At 33.1% G+C, this 16,169-nt stretch overlaps 1 protein-coding gene across 1 annotated transcript; it reads right to left on the reverse strand.

Annotated features, from left to right (window-relative positions):
* Positions 1–1,311: 1,311 nt before the first annotated feature.
* On the reverse strand, positions 1,312–2,820 carry LOC106444077 (probable glucan endo-1,3-beta-glucosidase BG4). The gene has a single exon (XM_048767417.1). It carries the CDS (start codon positions 2,530–2,532, stop codon positions 1,495–1,497), a length of 1,038 nt encoding a protein of 345 aa, XP_048623374.1. The 5' UTR covers positions 2,533–2,820; the 3' UTR covers positions 1,312–1,494.
* Between the last annotated feature and the right edge of the window lie 13,349 nt (positions 2,821–16,169).

Here is a 16,169-nt window from a genome sequence, read left to right on the forward strand (position 1 = left end):
CGTTTAAACGATCATAATAAAATTTTGGAGGCTCACATACAATTTTTTGGTGAATTACATACGACATTAGACCAATTGTCTTGTCATTCTGATAAATGTTCGAATTATTGAAAGTGAACAATTTTGTTAAGAACATGTATTATGATAGTATAAGACCATTTTCAATGTATTACTCTATTTTGTTTTTTTTTCTAAATAGAATAATTCTATAATAGTTTTTAATTCTCTTTCAATGGTACTATATTTTAAAGTCAAAATAGAATGATGAACAAAAAATAATGAATTACTTTATTTATGTAGTAATTTATTTTTTACTCTATTATAGAGTAAAAAATAGAACACTGTTAGAATATTTTACTGGAGATACTCTAAGATAGAAGGTGGGAATAAATTTTATTATAGATGAAAGTGGGGATCGAAGCCTAAAACAAGAGATCTATATTTATCGTAGATGAAAGCATACTCTGCATTGAATCTTTGGCGAGGACAATTTTGAAATTGTTCAGTAAGTCAAGGATATGTTCGCTACTACCATCTATTGGTTAAGGAAATTTTGTTTCTGATTGTTGCATGTGTTAAAACTACCAATTATGTATAACAGAATAAAAAGTTACACCATGCCAAAATAGCAGTCATGCGGCCTAAGGAATCCACAAAGGCTAACCAAAGAGATTGATATTCCTAATACTGAACAGGAGCTTTTTGTCTCGGCCGGTCTTTGCCATTGTCTCAACCTGATATTCCTAATAAAAATGTTTATTTATTTTTCTCTAAATTTAACAACCAATTTGGGTTAATTTTACTACATACAACTTACATCCTAATAGAAATGTTGTATATTCTCAAAAGATTAACCATTGAATCTTTTAATAATATATTAAAAAAATTATATATGGTTTCTTCATACTTCTCCTCACCATTTTTCCTTTTTAATTTACTTTTTGTATAGATTTTTACAATAAAAAAATATCATATTTTCTGAACAACACACTCTTTCACACTTCATTTTTAATTTCCTAAGGATACGTCTTTTTGTAGATTCTAGACCCTCCATTTGAGAAAAAATGTTTCAAAAATGAAAAAATGAAGAAACGCTTGAGAAAGAGCGACAGAGATGGAGATTTCATCTTTTATTCTTTCGCTTATTTTACAATAACATTTCTGGAAAAAAAATTGAGAAATTTTCAGCTTATTTGACATTTTATTTTATCACATAATATGTACATATATATATCCCAAATTTTGTGTATGATAAAAAAGTAAATAAATGTAAAATACAATAAAATAAAAAGTTAAATAAGTGAATAATTATAAATAATAGGTATATACATATTATTAATATTGTTAAAATAATTTAATTTTTATTAAAGAATCCATATACTCGCACGAATGTGCGGGTTTGTTTCCTAGTTTGAATAACAACAAACAACTAAGATCACTATTGTAATTTGTATGTATTCATAAGTTTGTGAAAGTCTTAAAAGAAACTCACACTCAAAATAGCTTATAGATGGGTTTCATATCAACAGGATTGTATAATCCAAAGTTTTGTTCAGTCCCGGCGGGCTTCTGGTTTTCATTGAACGTTGCGAATATAAACCCTTGGATAGCACTGTTAGGCCTCTTAGGTGTCCCCTTGCCGCTTACTACATGCTGAAGGAAATTTCCGTTGTAGGTCGCCGCGATGTCAGGCGTGGTTAAGTCCCCGTTCCCGGCTGACGGCCATCCTGTCTCAGACACCACCATTGGTAAATCTTTCACGCCTTCCTTCTCCATTGCCCACGCGAACGTATCGAACATTGCATCAAACAAGTTTGAATAGCCCAGTGGTCCATCCTGGACCACGACGGCCTCGCTTTTGGAAATGGCATAGTCGAGATGAATGTTCACCGGGTCCGATGCGTAAGCCAAGTACGGGTAGATGTTGACGAAGATTGGCGTACTTGTTTGAGACAAAAAGTTAAGCACCGGGGTGAGTTGTTCACGCGCCTGAGCCGTGAACATTCCCGTGGAAGGTGGATACGACTGTCCGAGGTTGGACATAGCCACAACAGTGGTGACAGTGATAGGAAGACTCTTGGACTTGACAAGGTTGGTGAGAGACTGCACAGCGGGAAGCACCTGTGGACCCATCGGTCCAGGGATGACTTCATTGCCGACTGTAATGAAAGTGATGTTGACGTCGGCTAAGTAAGGCTCAATGTTTGTTGCGAACCAGCTATTAACAGCTTCTTCGCCGGCAGCAAGAGCAGCCAAGTCTTGGTCCTTAACACCTACCGTGACTCCAATATCTTTGTGGCCGCGTAAGGCGTTAAGAACCTCAGTGTTCGGGTCGAAGATTCGGATTTTAGTAATGCCTATGGACTTGAAAAGGTTGATGACATCAGAGGGGGGCGGGAGATTATCGCCGAGGAGACCGTAGTTCAAGCCAAGTTGACTTGTTGCGGTTACGAAGCCACTACTGTTGTAGTTGAAAATTAGCACAATGCACGACAGGAAAAACAAGAACAGCTTTTTATGAGAGTAGTGCATGATGAAAACTTTTGTATGCAAAAAATATACGTGTCTAAAGAAAAGATATGAGTTTTTTTTTTCTTCTTCTTTATTGATTGCTTTTTTGGAGTATATGCTGCTTTAAGTTATATATATATGCACATATATCTGAGATCTACTACTCCAGTTTTACCGGTAACTAGAAGACTTGAATGCATAATTTGATAACTGATCAACCTATTCCAATTTTTTTGGTATCAAAAAGATTACAAATTTGATGCTTTTCTTACTAACTAGGTATGTTTTTTTTTTTTGGATTGACTGAATCTTACTATTCCCTTTGACCAAAAAAAAAAGAATCTTACTATTCCATATGAAATTGAAATCAAATCAAGTTGAGATTCTATTACCTTGGAAGATAATATCTAAAATTTACATGAACTTGAATGCATAATTTGATAACTAATAGATCTATTCCAATTTTATTGGTGTCAATACAATGATAGCACTCTTTTATTTATGTTTTCGTTTTGATCTTATCTGTCTTTACTACAAATTTTGTGGTTCCTTTACTAACTAGCTATGTTTTTTTTTGGATTGACTGAATCTTACTATTCCATTTGAAACCGAAATAAAATATAGTTGAGATTTTGTTACCTAGAAAAGAATATCTAAAAAGTACATGAGATTGAATACATAATTAGTTGTTGTTTTCATGTATATTATTGATTAGATGTTTATAAGAAACAACAGACTAAACTTTTTTTTTTTTTTTGATCAACCATCTTTCATTCAAATAAAACAAGCAGAAGTCTAGGCCCAAACGGAGGCCCGATTACAAAGCAAATTTTTTGTTAAATGATCCGCAGATCCATTAAGCTCCCTAGGAATAAAATAGAAGAAACAGAAAGCAAAAGAAAGTGATAAAGCTCCGATATCCGAGAGAACTCCATGGATGATCTTCGGTTTGTTGATTGAAGTGATGGCCCTGATGAGCACAAGAGAGTCTGATCTAAGCCATATTTGTGTGTAGCCAAGACGAATGGCGTGTTGGAGTGCAGATCATACCGCTAGGGCTTCAGCCAGGAGGACCGATTGCACATGAGTCTGAAATTGGGAGCCTTGAAGAGTTGGGGTTCCTGGAGATGTAAAGATCCATCCAAGTCCCGTCGATTCTGAGTTCTTATCCCACGCTGCGTCGCTATTGTATAGGGTTATCCCTGGGGGGATCATCGGCGTCAGAGTGATAGGCGCCTCCTTTTGCATATTACGTGAGGTGTCGATTGGGGTCTGAGCAATCTGCCATTCCCGAGCTGTTGCCAAAGCCTTTGAGACCACTTCTGAGGGTGATTGGTGACGCGACTCAAATAAGAGTTGGTTTCGTGTGTTCCACAACGCCCACATAATCCAGAAGAGTATGTTTATTGACACTCCCGTCGGTGGAAGGCAAATCCACTTGCTCGAAGCTTCAAGCGCGATGACTATTGATGGGCACATAGCTGAGCAAAACGGTGATTGGAGAGGAAAGAGGTTCCACACAGCCGAAGCAAAGGTACAGTGTAGGAAAAGATGTTTCACAGATTCAGATTCCCCGCAATGGATACATGAGGTATTGTTAATTACTCCCCGCCTTTGCAAGTTGTGACCAATAGGTAGCGCTTCATGGATTGTTTTCCAGATAAGGAGTTTAATCTTCGGAGAACAAGCCACATCCCACACTGCCTTGTGCCAATTGAAGGTTGTTGATGTTACAGGTTGGGTTATCTCCTGTAATTTTTCCTCAGAAGCTGCCGCATATCCTGATTTTGCTGTGTATGCTCATGAGGCTACAGGGTACCAGATGTAGGAATCTTGTTGACCCGTTACGCTTAGTCGAATTGCCATGATCTCATTCTTAAGCGTATGTAGTAGATCTTCAATTCTTGCAATGTTCCAGTTCTCTTTATCTCGCAAGGGCAGATCATACACATATAAATCACTTTCCTCTTCTCTTACAGGTCCAAAAGCATTAGCGCAGAGGAAGTTGAGATCCACGGGTCTTTCCAGACCTTTGTGGTCGATCCATCTCTGACTACTTTCCCCAGCTGTTCAATCAGTAAGTCTCTCCCTGTTAATACTCCTCTCCATCCATGAGAGGCTGATTTCTCTGGTTTCACTTTTAGAAGGCTGTCGTTTTGGCAATATTTGCCCATTAGCACTCTTGCTAGTAAGCAGTTAGGATTGGTTAGCATCCTCCAGGGTAGTTTGGCTAGGAGAGCTGTGTTGAAACGTCGAATGTCCTTAAACCCTAAACCTCCCATACTTTTTGGCATGATGAGCTTCTCCCAAGAGACCCAACACATTTTCTTTGTTCCATCATTTGCATCCCACCAAAACCGTGTTAGCACAGATTGTATCTTCTTGTATAAACTAACCGGTAGTTAGAAACAGGACATAGGGAAGGTTGGAATATATGAATTTGACTACCGATGTATCAGTTTGATTAAAGGATAACTTTTCATATTATGTGATGAGAATGACTGTCCCAACTAGAAGAACACTTCGCCTTGGATGATGCCGAGATTCCATTAGTATTAGCAGTGTTCAAGAAAGCGTTTTAGGTGGGCGGCGCTTGGACGCTAGCTCGTATAAGACCGTAACAATTACATTCTAAATTGTCTAAACAATTACAATATTAATATAATAAATAATATTTGTATTATTCATAATTATAATAATTAGCATATTATAATATAGAATCTTTCAAAAATAAAATAACATAAATTTATCATTGTGAATAATAATATTTACTATAAAAAATTATATGTATATAGTATATATTATAATCTAAACCGCCAGTTGATAAAGGTATTTTTGATAAAATTAATGTTTTATATTTTATTTCATTCTTTGTATGAATTTATAATAATTTTTAACAGAATTTCAATAAATTATATTTTTATAATAATTTTCACTGAAGTCTTGCCTTTGTATACTTCATTTTAGTCTGACTCAACTTTTGCTTTGTATGCGTTTTGTTTGACTCAATTTTTGCTTTCTGTGGAGTTTCGTCCACGCGGATTTGCATGAATGGCTAAAAATTTAGTGAGTCCGCTGCTAGTACTTTTTCGAAAGATTCATCATTAACGACTGATTTAACTTAGAAAATCATTTGTTTCATATTCACATTTTAAATAAAAATTTAACACTAACATAAGTATCGATCTATATATATATATATATAAGAGTTTAATCTCTCATTTTTGCGTCACATGGGATGCCAGCTTGGAAAGTCGGTTTCTGTCTACGCGACACCTGTCCATGCATCCAAAACGCAGCTCTTCATTGAACATCTATCTTTTCGGGCTTCGTTTGATATATATGGTGATATTGAGCTGTTTAATTGGTAAGGGTCTAGGCCAACATGAAGGAGATCCCCCTAGCCCTAATACTCTACTTCGAAGGAAATGAGTTCGTCTTTTCTTGATGTGCGGCTGCCGGTGACCTCTGCGCTTCTTCTGCGACCTGAAACGGTGTTGTTAATGGCTTCCTCATATATCCTATTTATTGGCTCCATCATGATGTGTATTCAAAGCTTCCTTTCGATCTTAGAGGCGGTGCCAGGATCTGTATAAATAGAGGTGGGATCCCTCCTCTTGAACACATCTCTTCTTCCTATCTCTTACATCTCATACTGAAATATTTTGAAATGGCTAATTAAAAATTTTTTTCTCGGACCTCAAATCCGGCAAGTACTCTTTTAAACTATGTTGCAGGGTAAATCTTTATTTTTCTTTATTATTTATTATTTGATGACAAGGCAAGCGTTTCTATTTTTCTTTCTTATTTCAATCATTAAGCAGATTTTCAAAAGCTCTCTTTTTCCGTTTATGTTTCTTTGCAGGTGCAACTGCGATGGCCATAGTTGACTGCGTTGTGAATAAGACTGTGATTTTTTTTTCTCTTTCTTTTATTTTTCCATTTCTTTACGTATCCGGTTTTTGTTAGTTGACTGAGAGATAATTGTATCAATGTATGTAGGAGAAGATAGAGCCGTCTACTGATGTTCTGAAAGGGATATTAAGACCTGTTGTGGAAGGAGTGGAAGAAATTTTATGGCCTCCAAGAGATCCTGAAGCTATCAATCAAATGGAAAAGGTGTGTACATGTATGTTCACTTTCCTTTGACCAAGACATGTTCAACATCTTGTAGACAAAGGTACTGATGATATCAATGTATTAATAGGAAATGATACAACGGGAAAAACAAGGGCAATTAGACGAAGGGTTTCTTCCAGAAGTTAGTGCTCAGCTACGGCAGGTAAAGTGTTATGATTGTTGTTTTCACGTGTAATACAGTGATTTTTATTTCAAAAGGTCTCTCCTTTAATAGAGTATCAATGTATTTTTTAATGATAGTTTGAGAGGCTGAAGGTTGTTTTCAGGCAAAAGAAGATATAGACAAACCAAGCCTTGCGGCTAAGCTTCAGAAAGTTCTACAACTCTATGCTGCTACGGTCCTCTACAAGCGTAGCTACGCAAAGAAAGGTACATTGCTCAAGTCACTCACTCACTCTAAGCTTCCATTATCCACAAACAGAATCTCATCACGTTTGCATCCGATCATAGGGAACCAAGTTGTAAAGGCGGAGCATTTTCTGGAAACTCTGATCAAAGGTCTCTTTATGCAACCCTATTTTACATGTAGTCAGTCGACGCAAAGAAGTTCACATTTGGTTTATTATGTCTTTCCAGCTCCTGAAGAACAATGGAACAAGTTTTTCTTAGAAGGGTTAACACTCGGGAAAGGTGAAGTAACACTTGAAGAGCTTTCTGCTGTTATAAAGAAACGAATTGAGTGCACGCTGATTCGAACTGTAAGTAACATAAACTTTGTTTTATGTAATGTCTCTCTTTACACATATAATAAAAAAGCACAACAATGTGAAAGAAAGTCTAACACGCTAACCGGGTTTAATTTGGGTTTAAACCAGATGATAATACAATTGTTTGATCCGGTTTTTAAAATTCCTCACACTTAACCATTGTAATGTTGATGGCCCTACCTGGAAGGAGGTTCATACCAGCAGCGAATCTTGATCGAGTATCTTAAAGGGATCGAGTCCAGAGCAAATGAAATTATAAAATTACTTCAGGGTTAAATTAATTCCAAATCATACAATAAATAAAAGGGGAATACGAGCAATAGATAGACTGTCCACGTATGACTCAAAAATCAGCCAATAAAATTCTTTCTTTTGGCCATGTCACAGACCATTTTCGTGTTGGGCTTCTAATAATTTTTTCGATGTGTTAATTTGATTTGTTTGGCCCGTTTTATTTGTCTATAAAATTTATATATTTTAAATGTTAAATATAAATTTAAATAACAAATTTTAATTCAATTAATTTTATTTTTGTGTTATACTATATCATTTATTTGTTTTGATACAATATTTGACAAATAAGAATGAGAATGAATTTAACAAAGGATAGTTAAGAGTACTAATCAGTAAAATTTAAACTTATACAAAATTCTCAACACAGAGTAAACAAAAATAATAGTAAATAAATGTGATCAACGAAGAGTTAATCTAAAATTTATGAAATAATTATATTTTTCAGAATTTTAAAATGTCATCAATGGTAATAGTAAAAATATTTTCTTATGTGCCTAAGTCTATGACAGATGTTATAGTTGCCTACAAGTCATTGAAAAACTAAAATATTTGTAAGATTTCAAGATATCATAATCACTAATTCCAAAATATATAAATTTCAAAATAATTAACAATATACAATATTTTTTAGACTAATCAAACTAACGCAATAAAATTAGTAATGGTCATAACACCATTAGGAAGATTTTAATACAATAAATATAGAGAAATCACTGGACATTAGAAATATTTTAATACAACAAATATAGAAAAATCATCGAAAATTTCAAATGAATGGAAAACAAAAAAAAAACAAAATATTGTATCATACCATATATGAAGTTAGAAGAGGTAACGATTTAAAATACTAATCACTAAAATTTAAAATTATACAAAATGCTCAACGCAGAGTAAACAAAAATAATAGTAAATAACAATGTGATCAACGAAGTACTAATCAGTAAATTTAAACTTATACAAAATGCTCAACGCAGACTAAACAAAAATAATAGTAAATAACAATGTGATCAACGTAGAGTAAACAAAAATAATAGTAAATAACAATGTGATCAAAGAAGTACTAATCAGTAAAATTTAAACTTATACAAAATGCTCAACGCAGAGTAAAGAAAAATAATAGTATATAAAAATGTGATCAACGAAGAGTTAATCTAAAATTTATGAAATAATTATGTTTTTTCTGAATTTTATTCTGAATTTTAAAATGTCATCAATGGTAATAGTAAAAATATTTCCTTGTGTGCCTGAGTCTATGACATATGTTATAGTTGCCTAAAACTCATTGAAAAATTAAAATATTTGTAAGATTTCAAGATATCATAAACACTAATTCCAAAATATATAAATTTCACAATAATTAACAATATACAATATTTTTTTTAACTAATAAAATAATGCAATGAAATTAGTAGTGGTCATAACACCATTAGGAAGATTTTAATACAATAAATATAGATAAATCAGTGGACATGAGGAAGATTTTAATACAACAAATATAGAAAAATCATTGGAAGTTTCGAATGAAAAGAAAACAAAAAAAATAAAAAATTGTATCATACCATATATGAAGTTAGGAGAGGTAACTATTTAAAATACAATAACAACAAACTATATACTACTCTTTAGTGTGTTAGTTATCAATCTCAATTTTTGGTTTCAGTAAACCTATTTTATAATATCAACAAATGGTATATAGTAAAAATTAATTTTTAAATTTATTGGAAAAATAAATAAAATATAATAGAATTGTTTATTTAAAATTTATTAATTATAAATAATCAGTAAATATTTATGTAAAATAAGTACAAGCTCAAACAAAACAAGTTCGACGCTTAAATGGATAGTTTAACAAATTTAAATTAACAACCGCACGTAGCGCGGTAAAAACCCTAGTTTATATAAAAAAATCAATTCATTACACTCATAACGAACTTTTTTTGTTATGTTGAATCTGCCTTTGACGATTCAAACTAGCACATTTTACGTAAATAGTGAACTCGATAGGTTTTTATTTTCATAAGAAGACGATCATTATGAAACAAACGAAAAGGACAAAAAAATACAATAATTATGGATCAATTTAACCCACTCGAAGAACAAAGTCAAACCAGCAGACTATTCAAAATTTAGAATTAAATTAAATATAATGTACAATGTGTTATGAAAATAAGGGAAAAGTCTGTATCTTTATTAGACAATAAGGAGCTCTTTATATAGGGAATTACATAAGTATGAAACTCTAATACAATATGGGGTAGGAAATATAAAGACATAAGAATACGGGCCTTCGAATATGGGCTTCCACCAGACCTTGGTTTATAACACTCCCCCTTGGAAGACCATCTCCGAAGTGGTTTGTAATACGCTTTGGATGTTGCCTCATTAAAACCTTACCAGGAAAACCCAATGGGATAAAACCATGGTGAAGGAAAAAGAGTGCAACACGTATTACTCCCCCTGTTGAGTACATCTCTGGATGTCAGTAATACCTTAGTAATTAGATCCACCAAATCCTCGCTTGAGTGAACTTGGACGGACAAACAACCTGTATCACCAAAATAATTTACCCTTCTTCGGGTAGGTTAGTATCAAATGGACCCAAGTCTTTAGTTCCTTGTAGGTAACAAAAATATGTATAATCCTGTTCTAGTGCCTTTGGGTCGATCATGAGCTATATCTAGCTAATAGATTACGGCAAATTATTTATCTAGCCTTGTATTGCTCGCCAAATCCGTCAAAACTTTATGGCACTTAGACATGGCATTTCGGGACCAAAGATCTCCCCATTTTCTTCATTAGGGCTGAAATTATCTTTTCTAAACTGAGGAACCTTATAATTATGGGACTTGTCAATACGTAAGCTTAGTCCATATCAAACTTCTTGAGCACATTATCTATGTATGTCATTTGATGCATAAGGATTTTCTTTTCAAGGTGCTCAATGTATAATCCAATATATAATCTTGTTTTCCCAAAACCTTTCATGTTGAATTTGAATTCTTTCTTAATGTATTCTATCTTTGGAAAATTTCTCCAGAGGTTCCTAGGATATTCAAGTCGTTCAGATAAAGATATTCAATATTGTTCTCGAGAACTTGATGTGTTCGGTAGTTCGATACCCTCTGGAACTTTCACATAAATTTCGTTATCCAGTGGACCGTATATATATGTATTTTATTTTCCAGACTTATAAGGAATCAGAATGTCGTTGCATCCACCACATAGGAGTATGTCTCCTTTATAATTGATTCCAGGTCTTTGTGAGAACCTTATGCAATTTCGTCATTCTTATTATGTTTTCTCACCAAAGACTTACTTATGTCCAACTGGTTTGACTACATCTCTTTTCTTAAGAGATTTCATATACCACGTCTTATAGCATTATCAATTTGCTTAATCAATTTCTCTGAGTAATTTCTCTGAGTGCACTCTAAGATAGACGTTGGTTTCATGATCCTCGCTTTTGTCAAGCGCTTTTGTATTTAAATATTATATCATCATCGAGGTCGATATTATTTTACCGGTTCCATTTATAATCCATACATGACATAATGCATTGAGATCTTATTATTTTCAGGTAGCTGATCTTTGTCCATGGTCATGTCTAAGGTTTCATTTGGACAACCTTAATTTCGGATCTGCCATTTCAATTTTATGCTCTTCTCATTTTCGAGTAATACATGTATGGAACCGTCTTATCTTAACTAAGTCCAATATCAATTTTATTAGAGCATAACCCGCTGGTATATTTCAGTTTGGGTCATCAAACATGTCTGACAATTGACTTGTTTAAGTTCTGAGAATGATTCATTCTTTGAACTCTTATTCTATATTCATATTTGAGGATCATTATTCATTCTCGAAATCGTTTACCAGCTTATTATTTCTCTCTCTGATGTTGGATATACGGATTTATCTAATCCATGGCTAAGCCTTAATCATATCTCTCGTGGCCTTTATGTAATCTTATGGAGATTTATATCCAACGTATACACTTAATTCAATTTCAGATCCCATCTTATAACTTTGTGGTGGAGCAACTTATTTAAGTTCTCTATATGGGAACATTAATTTTTGACCCTTTATCAAATTTATGGGAGAGTCTTTATTTGTTCTTTGGCATTATGCGAACAAATTTTGCTACAACTTTATAAGGATTCATAAATCCACCGGTATCACCAATTATATACTCTTGCAAACTTATTGCAGATTTTGACAAGGATATGTACAACCATATGTCGTCACATATGATGGATGATCAGTCCATCCGTGGGTGATCAAGCCCACGAAATTCCTTGCTTATTTTTGAAATATCATGGTGAATACTCTTATTATCAATTCTCTTATTCAAAGGGGCAGCATATCTTAAACCATTCAATAGAATGTCGCATACTTAACAGGAATGGCATGACCGGTTTGCCAATCATTAATCTCCATATAATCTTTATGTTGCTCAATTTCGTTTTCAGATTTGATTTTGGCCGAGTTCTATTTGGGCTATTGTTGTCGTGGATGCTTAACTTATTTAGGGATTTTGGGATTCTCTGATTCTCCCCCTCGAGATAATAACACTTAATGTTCATTTATCTCGTATTGAATCTCAAACTTAGGTAATTTAATATCAAATTTTTTTCCCTTAGACAATAATTTTGAAAACATCATGCATTAAATAAATCAAAGTGTGCAACAAATAGCCAGAAATAAATTAAGTCTGATTAGATTAATAGGGATTTAAATTCGGCCAAGATAGATTATTCAAAAGACTTTGGCCACTGAATTTTGGCCAAGAGGATTTGGCCAAGATTATTTTACCAAAATGCTTTGGCCAAGAGATTCTATTAGTTTTACTAGATTTCATATTTGGCCAATAGAAATTTCAATTTGGCCAAAGGATTTCCTATTTGGCCAAGGTTTCACCTTTATGGCCAAGGAAAACGGTTAATGTTTGTCTTTTGCCAAGCTTTTGCCTTCGGTCAAGGTCATTTAAAGGTTGGCCAAGAGAATTTAGACTTTGCATTTGATCAAGATTTAAGCTAGGCCAAGCTTCTACATTTGGCCAAGGCTTTAAAGATCATGCGATTGTTCATTAGGCCAAACATAAGTTTCGGCCAAGCCAAATCCGAATGGTTCTAGGATTCTTATAGATTTCGGCCAAGGAGTAATTTTATGATCAGATTTTAAGTTTTAAACAAGTGATCATGTCTTAAAATTTGGCTAAGATTTCATTTGGACAAGGCTTTGAGAAACGATCCTACAAATGTTCATATGAACATGTATAGTCTTGGCCAAGCCAAATCCAAACAGTTTTAGGATTTGGTTATGTGTTTCGGATTTGATAGATTTTTCAGCATATGATTCAAGGTTTAAAAACACATATAGGCCAGACAATGTAATCGAATCAAGTTTAGCATATGATGAAGTTTTGATCCTACGGCCGAGCTTTTAATCATGCGGATAGGATTTCATGTAATCTCTATGTTTTAAACAAGCAATGCATCATTTTCAATCAAGTAATCAGCTAGCAAATCAGATTTGGATCATGTGAGCATGTGACTTAGCAAATTAAATCTAGGTTCCAAGCTGCATGCAATCGGATTTTATCTTTAACAATCAATCCAGCTTTTAATTTCTTAGCATGCGAGCTAGGCGATCAAACAAATCAGATTTTGGGTTTGAAGCATGCGAATCAGATTTGGTTAAGACATACGATTCAGTTTTAAACATATCATGTGATCAAGCAACCAAATCAGATTTCAATGAATAGCATGTGATCAAGGCAATTTCTATTTCTATAGGATTTAATCATGCGATTTCAATTTCCTAGGTCTAATCGATTTTTAATCAATTAGCATATGAATAATTTCAATCTAATCATGAAATTTTATCCCTAGGCTTCATATAATCAAATTCTGGAATTCTAATTTAAATTTATTAAGTTTTAAATTTTCAGGAAATTCTAATAAACATGCAATCAGATTTTAGGTTAAATTTCAAATCCTAATTCTAATAGGATTTAGACTTCTTAGTCTAATTATGCAACCTCAAACATGTATTTATGCATGAAAAATATCAAGTTATACAAGCATAAAATCGGCCAAGACAAAAACCCTAATAACTTTGTAACAACCTTGTAACAACCTTCCTATTTTTTTTAAGGGTTCTAGGTTTTAGCATGCAATTTCAGTTTTAATGTTTATGTTTTGATTTCTAACATTAAAACATGTAATTTCTATTATAGATCAGATCAAACAATTAGGTTTTCTCAATCCTATCATGTGATTAACAAAATCAGATTTTAAACCTAAACATGTGATTTAATTTTCTATGTCTAGCATGCGATTTTGATTTTAATGTTTAGCATATGATTTGCAAACCTAAAACATGCAATTTCTATTAACAAACAGATTATACAATCAAGTTTTAATAATCTTAGCATGTGATTAGGTGGTCAAACAAATCAAATTTCAATTAAGCATGCGATTTGCAAATTTATGCCTAGCATGCGATTTCTAATTTTAAAAACATGCAATCATATTTTCTTAAACAAACAATCAGATTTTAAAGCTTTAAACAGCATGTGAAAACACGTTTTAGAAAGTTTTCATCAAGGGGGTTTTAATTTTAAAGCTATGCGATTTTTAGGTTTAAGCAAATTAGGTTTTAGATGTTTAGGAATCGGTTTTTCAAGCATACCAAGTATGTGATCTGATTATTGACATAATCAGATCTGAAACTATAGTTTTAGGTATATGATTCAAGTTTTAGAATTATTAGAATAATATTAGATCGTATAGGTTTATACAATTTTCGGTTTTAAGCATGACATTCGATTTTCATGTCATGTGATTTTAGGTTTAGATTAGTTCTTAGGTTTAAAACTTATGACCATGTTTTACTAAGTTTTAAACATATACTATATGATTTATAAGGATATAAATCGAATTATGTATTCATAGTTGGTTAGGTTTTGATTTCTATGATCACATATTAAGGTATATGCGATCGGTTCTCTCTTGTATGGTTCGAGTTTAATTACATTAAACTCGACCTCTAAGTAGTTTTAAAGTTTGAGATAGTTTACCAATGAACTCTTTTTGATCTGAATGGAAAAGAGAGTTTGATCGCACGTGCAGCAACTCCTCTCGGCTTGAACTCCTTGTTGATATTAGATTTTAATTCCCTCGGCTCATGAAACAACATGAGGAGCATTAGATAACATGAACACCAACAAGATAACCTGAATCAACTAAGGTATGATAAACTTATCTTGCACAGGAGTTGAGTTCGGCTAGAAAATCCTTGATGGAATCGGATTTGGTTTCCAAATCAAATTAGCGCGCACTGTATCTGTGCGTGAGGGCGCGTCGGTGGTCAGATCGACAAGCGGTTTGCACTGTGGATTCGTCTCGGCGAGGGTTTCGATTTGATATCTTGATTTTTCTGGGTCCTCACGGTTTGAGAGAACGACCTCTTTGAATTTCTGAGGCCGATTCCTTTGCGTTTAGGGTTCGATGATTTTCGGCTGAGTTGAAGAATATATTTCGTGGGGGCTTAGGGCTAGAGGCTATCGTGCTGATAACGTGTTATGAAAATAAGGGGAAAGTCTGTATCTTTATTAGACAATAGGGAGCCCTTTATATATAGAATTACATAAGTATGAAACTCTAATACAATATGGGATAGGAAATACAAACACATAAGAATATGAACCTTTTAATATGGGCTTCCACCAGACCTTGGTTTATAACACAATGCAAGTATTACATATATTTTTTATAAGTTTAACAAATTTAGGTATATAATCTGGGTGTTATGAAATTCGTTATTAAAAAATAAAAATAGTCTAGACAATTCAAAATTTTTGTTAAAACACTCCGCTAAAACATATTAGCGAATTTATGTTCATAAAAATAACTCTTCTTTCACAATAATTCTTCTATGTCATTTTATTCAACATATATATATTGTAACGTGCATATTTATATAATAATAAGTAATGATTACTATATACTATAAAAATAAACATTTGAAACTAAAATAAATATTAAAAATATAATGCTATTTATTGTCGTTATAATTCAAAACAAAAATATTTATTATTATGATCTCATTATTTTTTCATCATTTGTTTGTTTATAATTTTTTATCTATAATAATGTATTTAAAAATTATTATAGATAAAAAATTATAAACAAACAAATGATGAAAAAAATATGAGATCATAATAATAAATATTTTTGTTTAGAATTTCAATGCAAAAGTTATACTTTTTTTTTTGTCAGCAAACAAAGCAGACTCATGTAGACTCTGCGAACCACCCCGGTAGCTCTGCATCCATATGAACGACAAACGACGGTTGCTTTCTTGCACTGCGTGCGAGACTGTCCGCCTTTAAGTTCTGTGTCCGTGGTATATGAATGAGCAAAAGTTATACTTACTTTCAGCTTAATATTAATTTCAAAATCCATTAATGCTAAAAAGAATTTTATTTATCTCAAATAGTATTGGTCAAATAGG

The sequence above is a fragment of the Brassica napus genome, chromosome C9 (genome assembly GCF_020379485.1).
Source record: "Brassica napus cultivar Da-Ae chromosome C9, Da-Ae, whole genome shotgun sequence".
Classification (NCBI taxonomy): Eukaryota; Viridiplantae; Streptophyta; class Magnoliopsida; order Brassicales; family Brassicaceae; genus Brassica; species Brassica napus.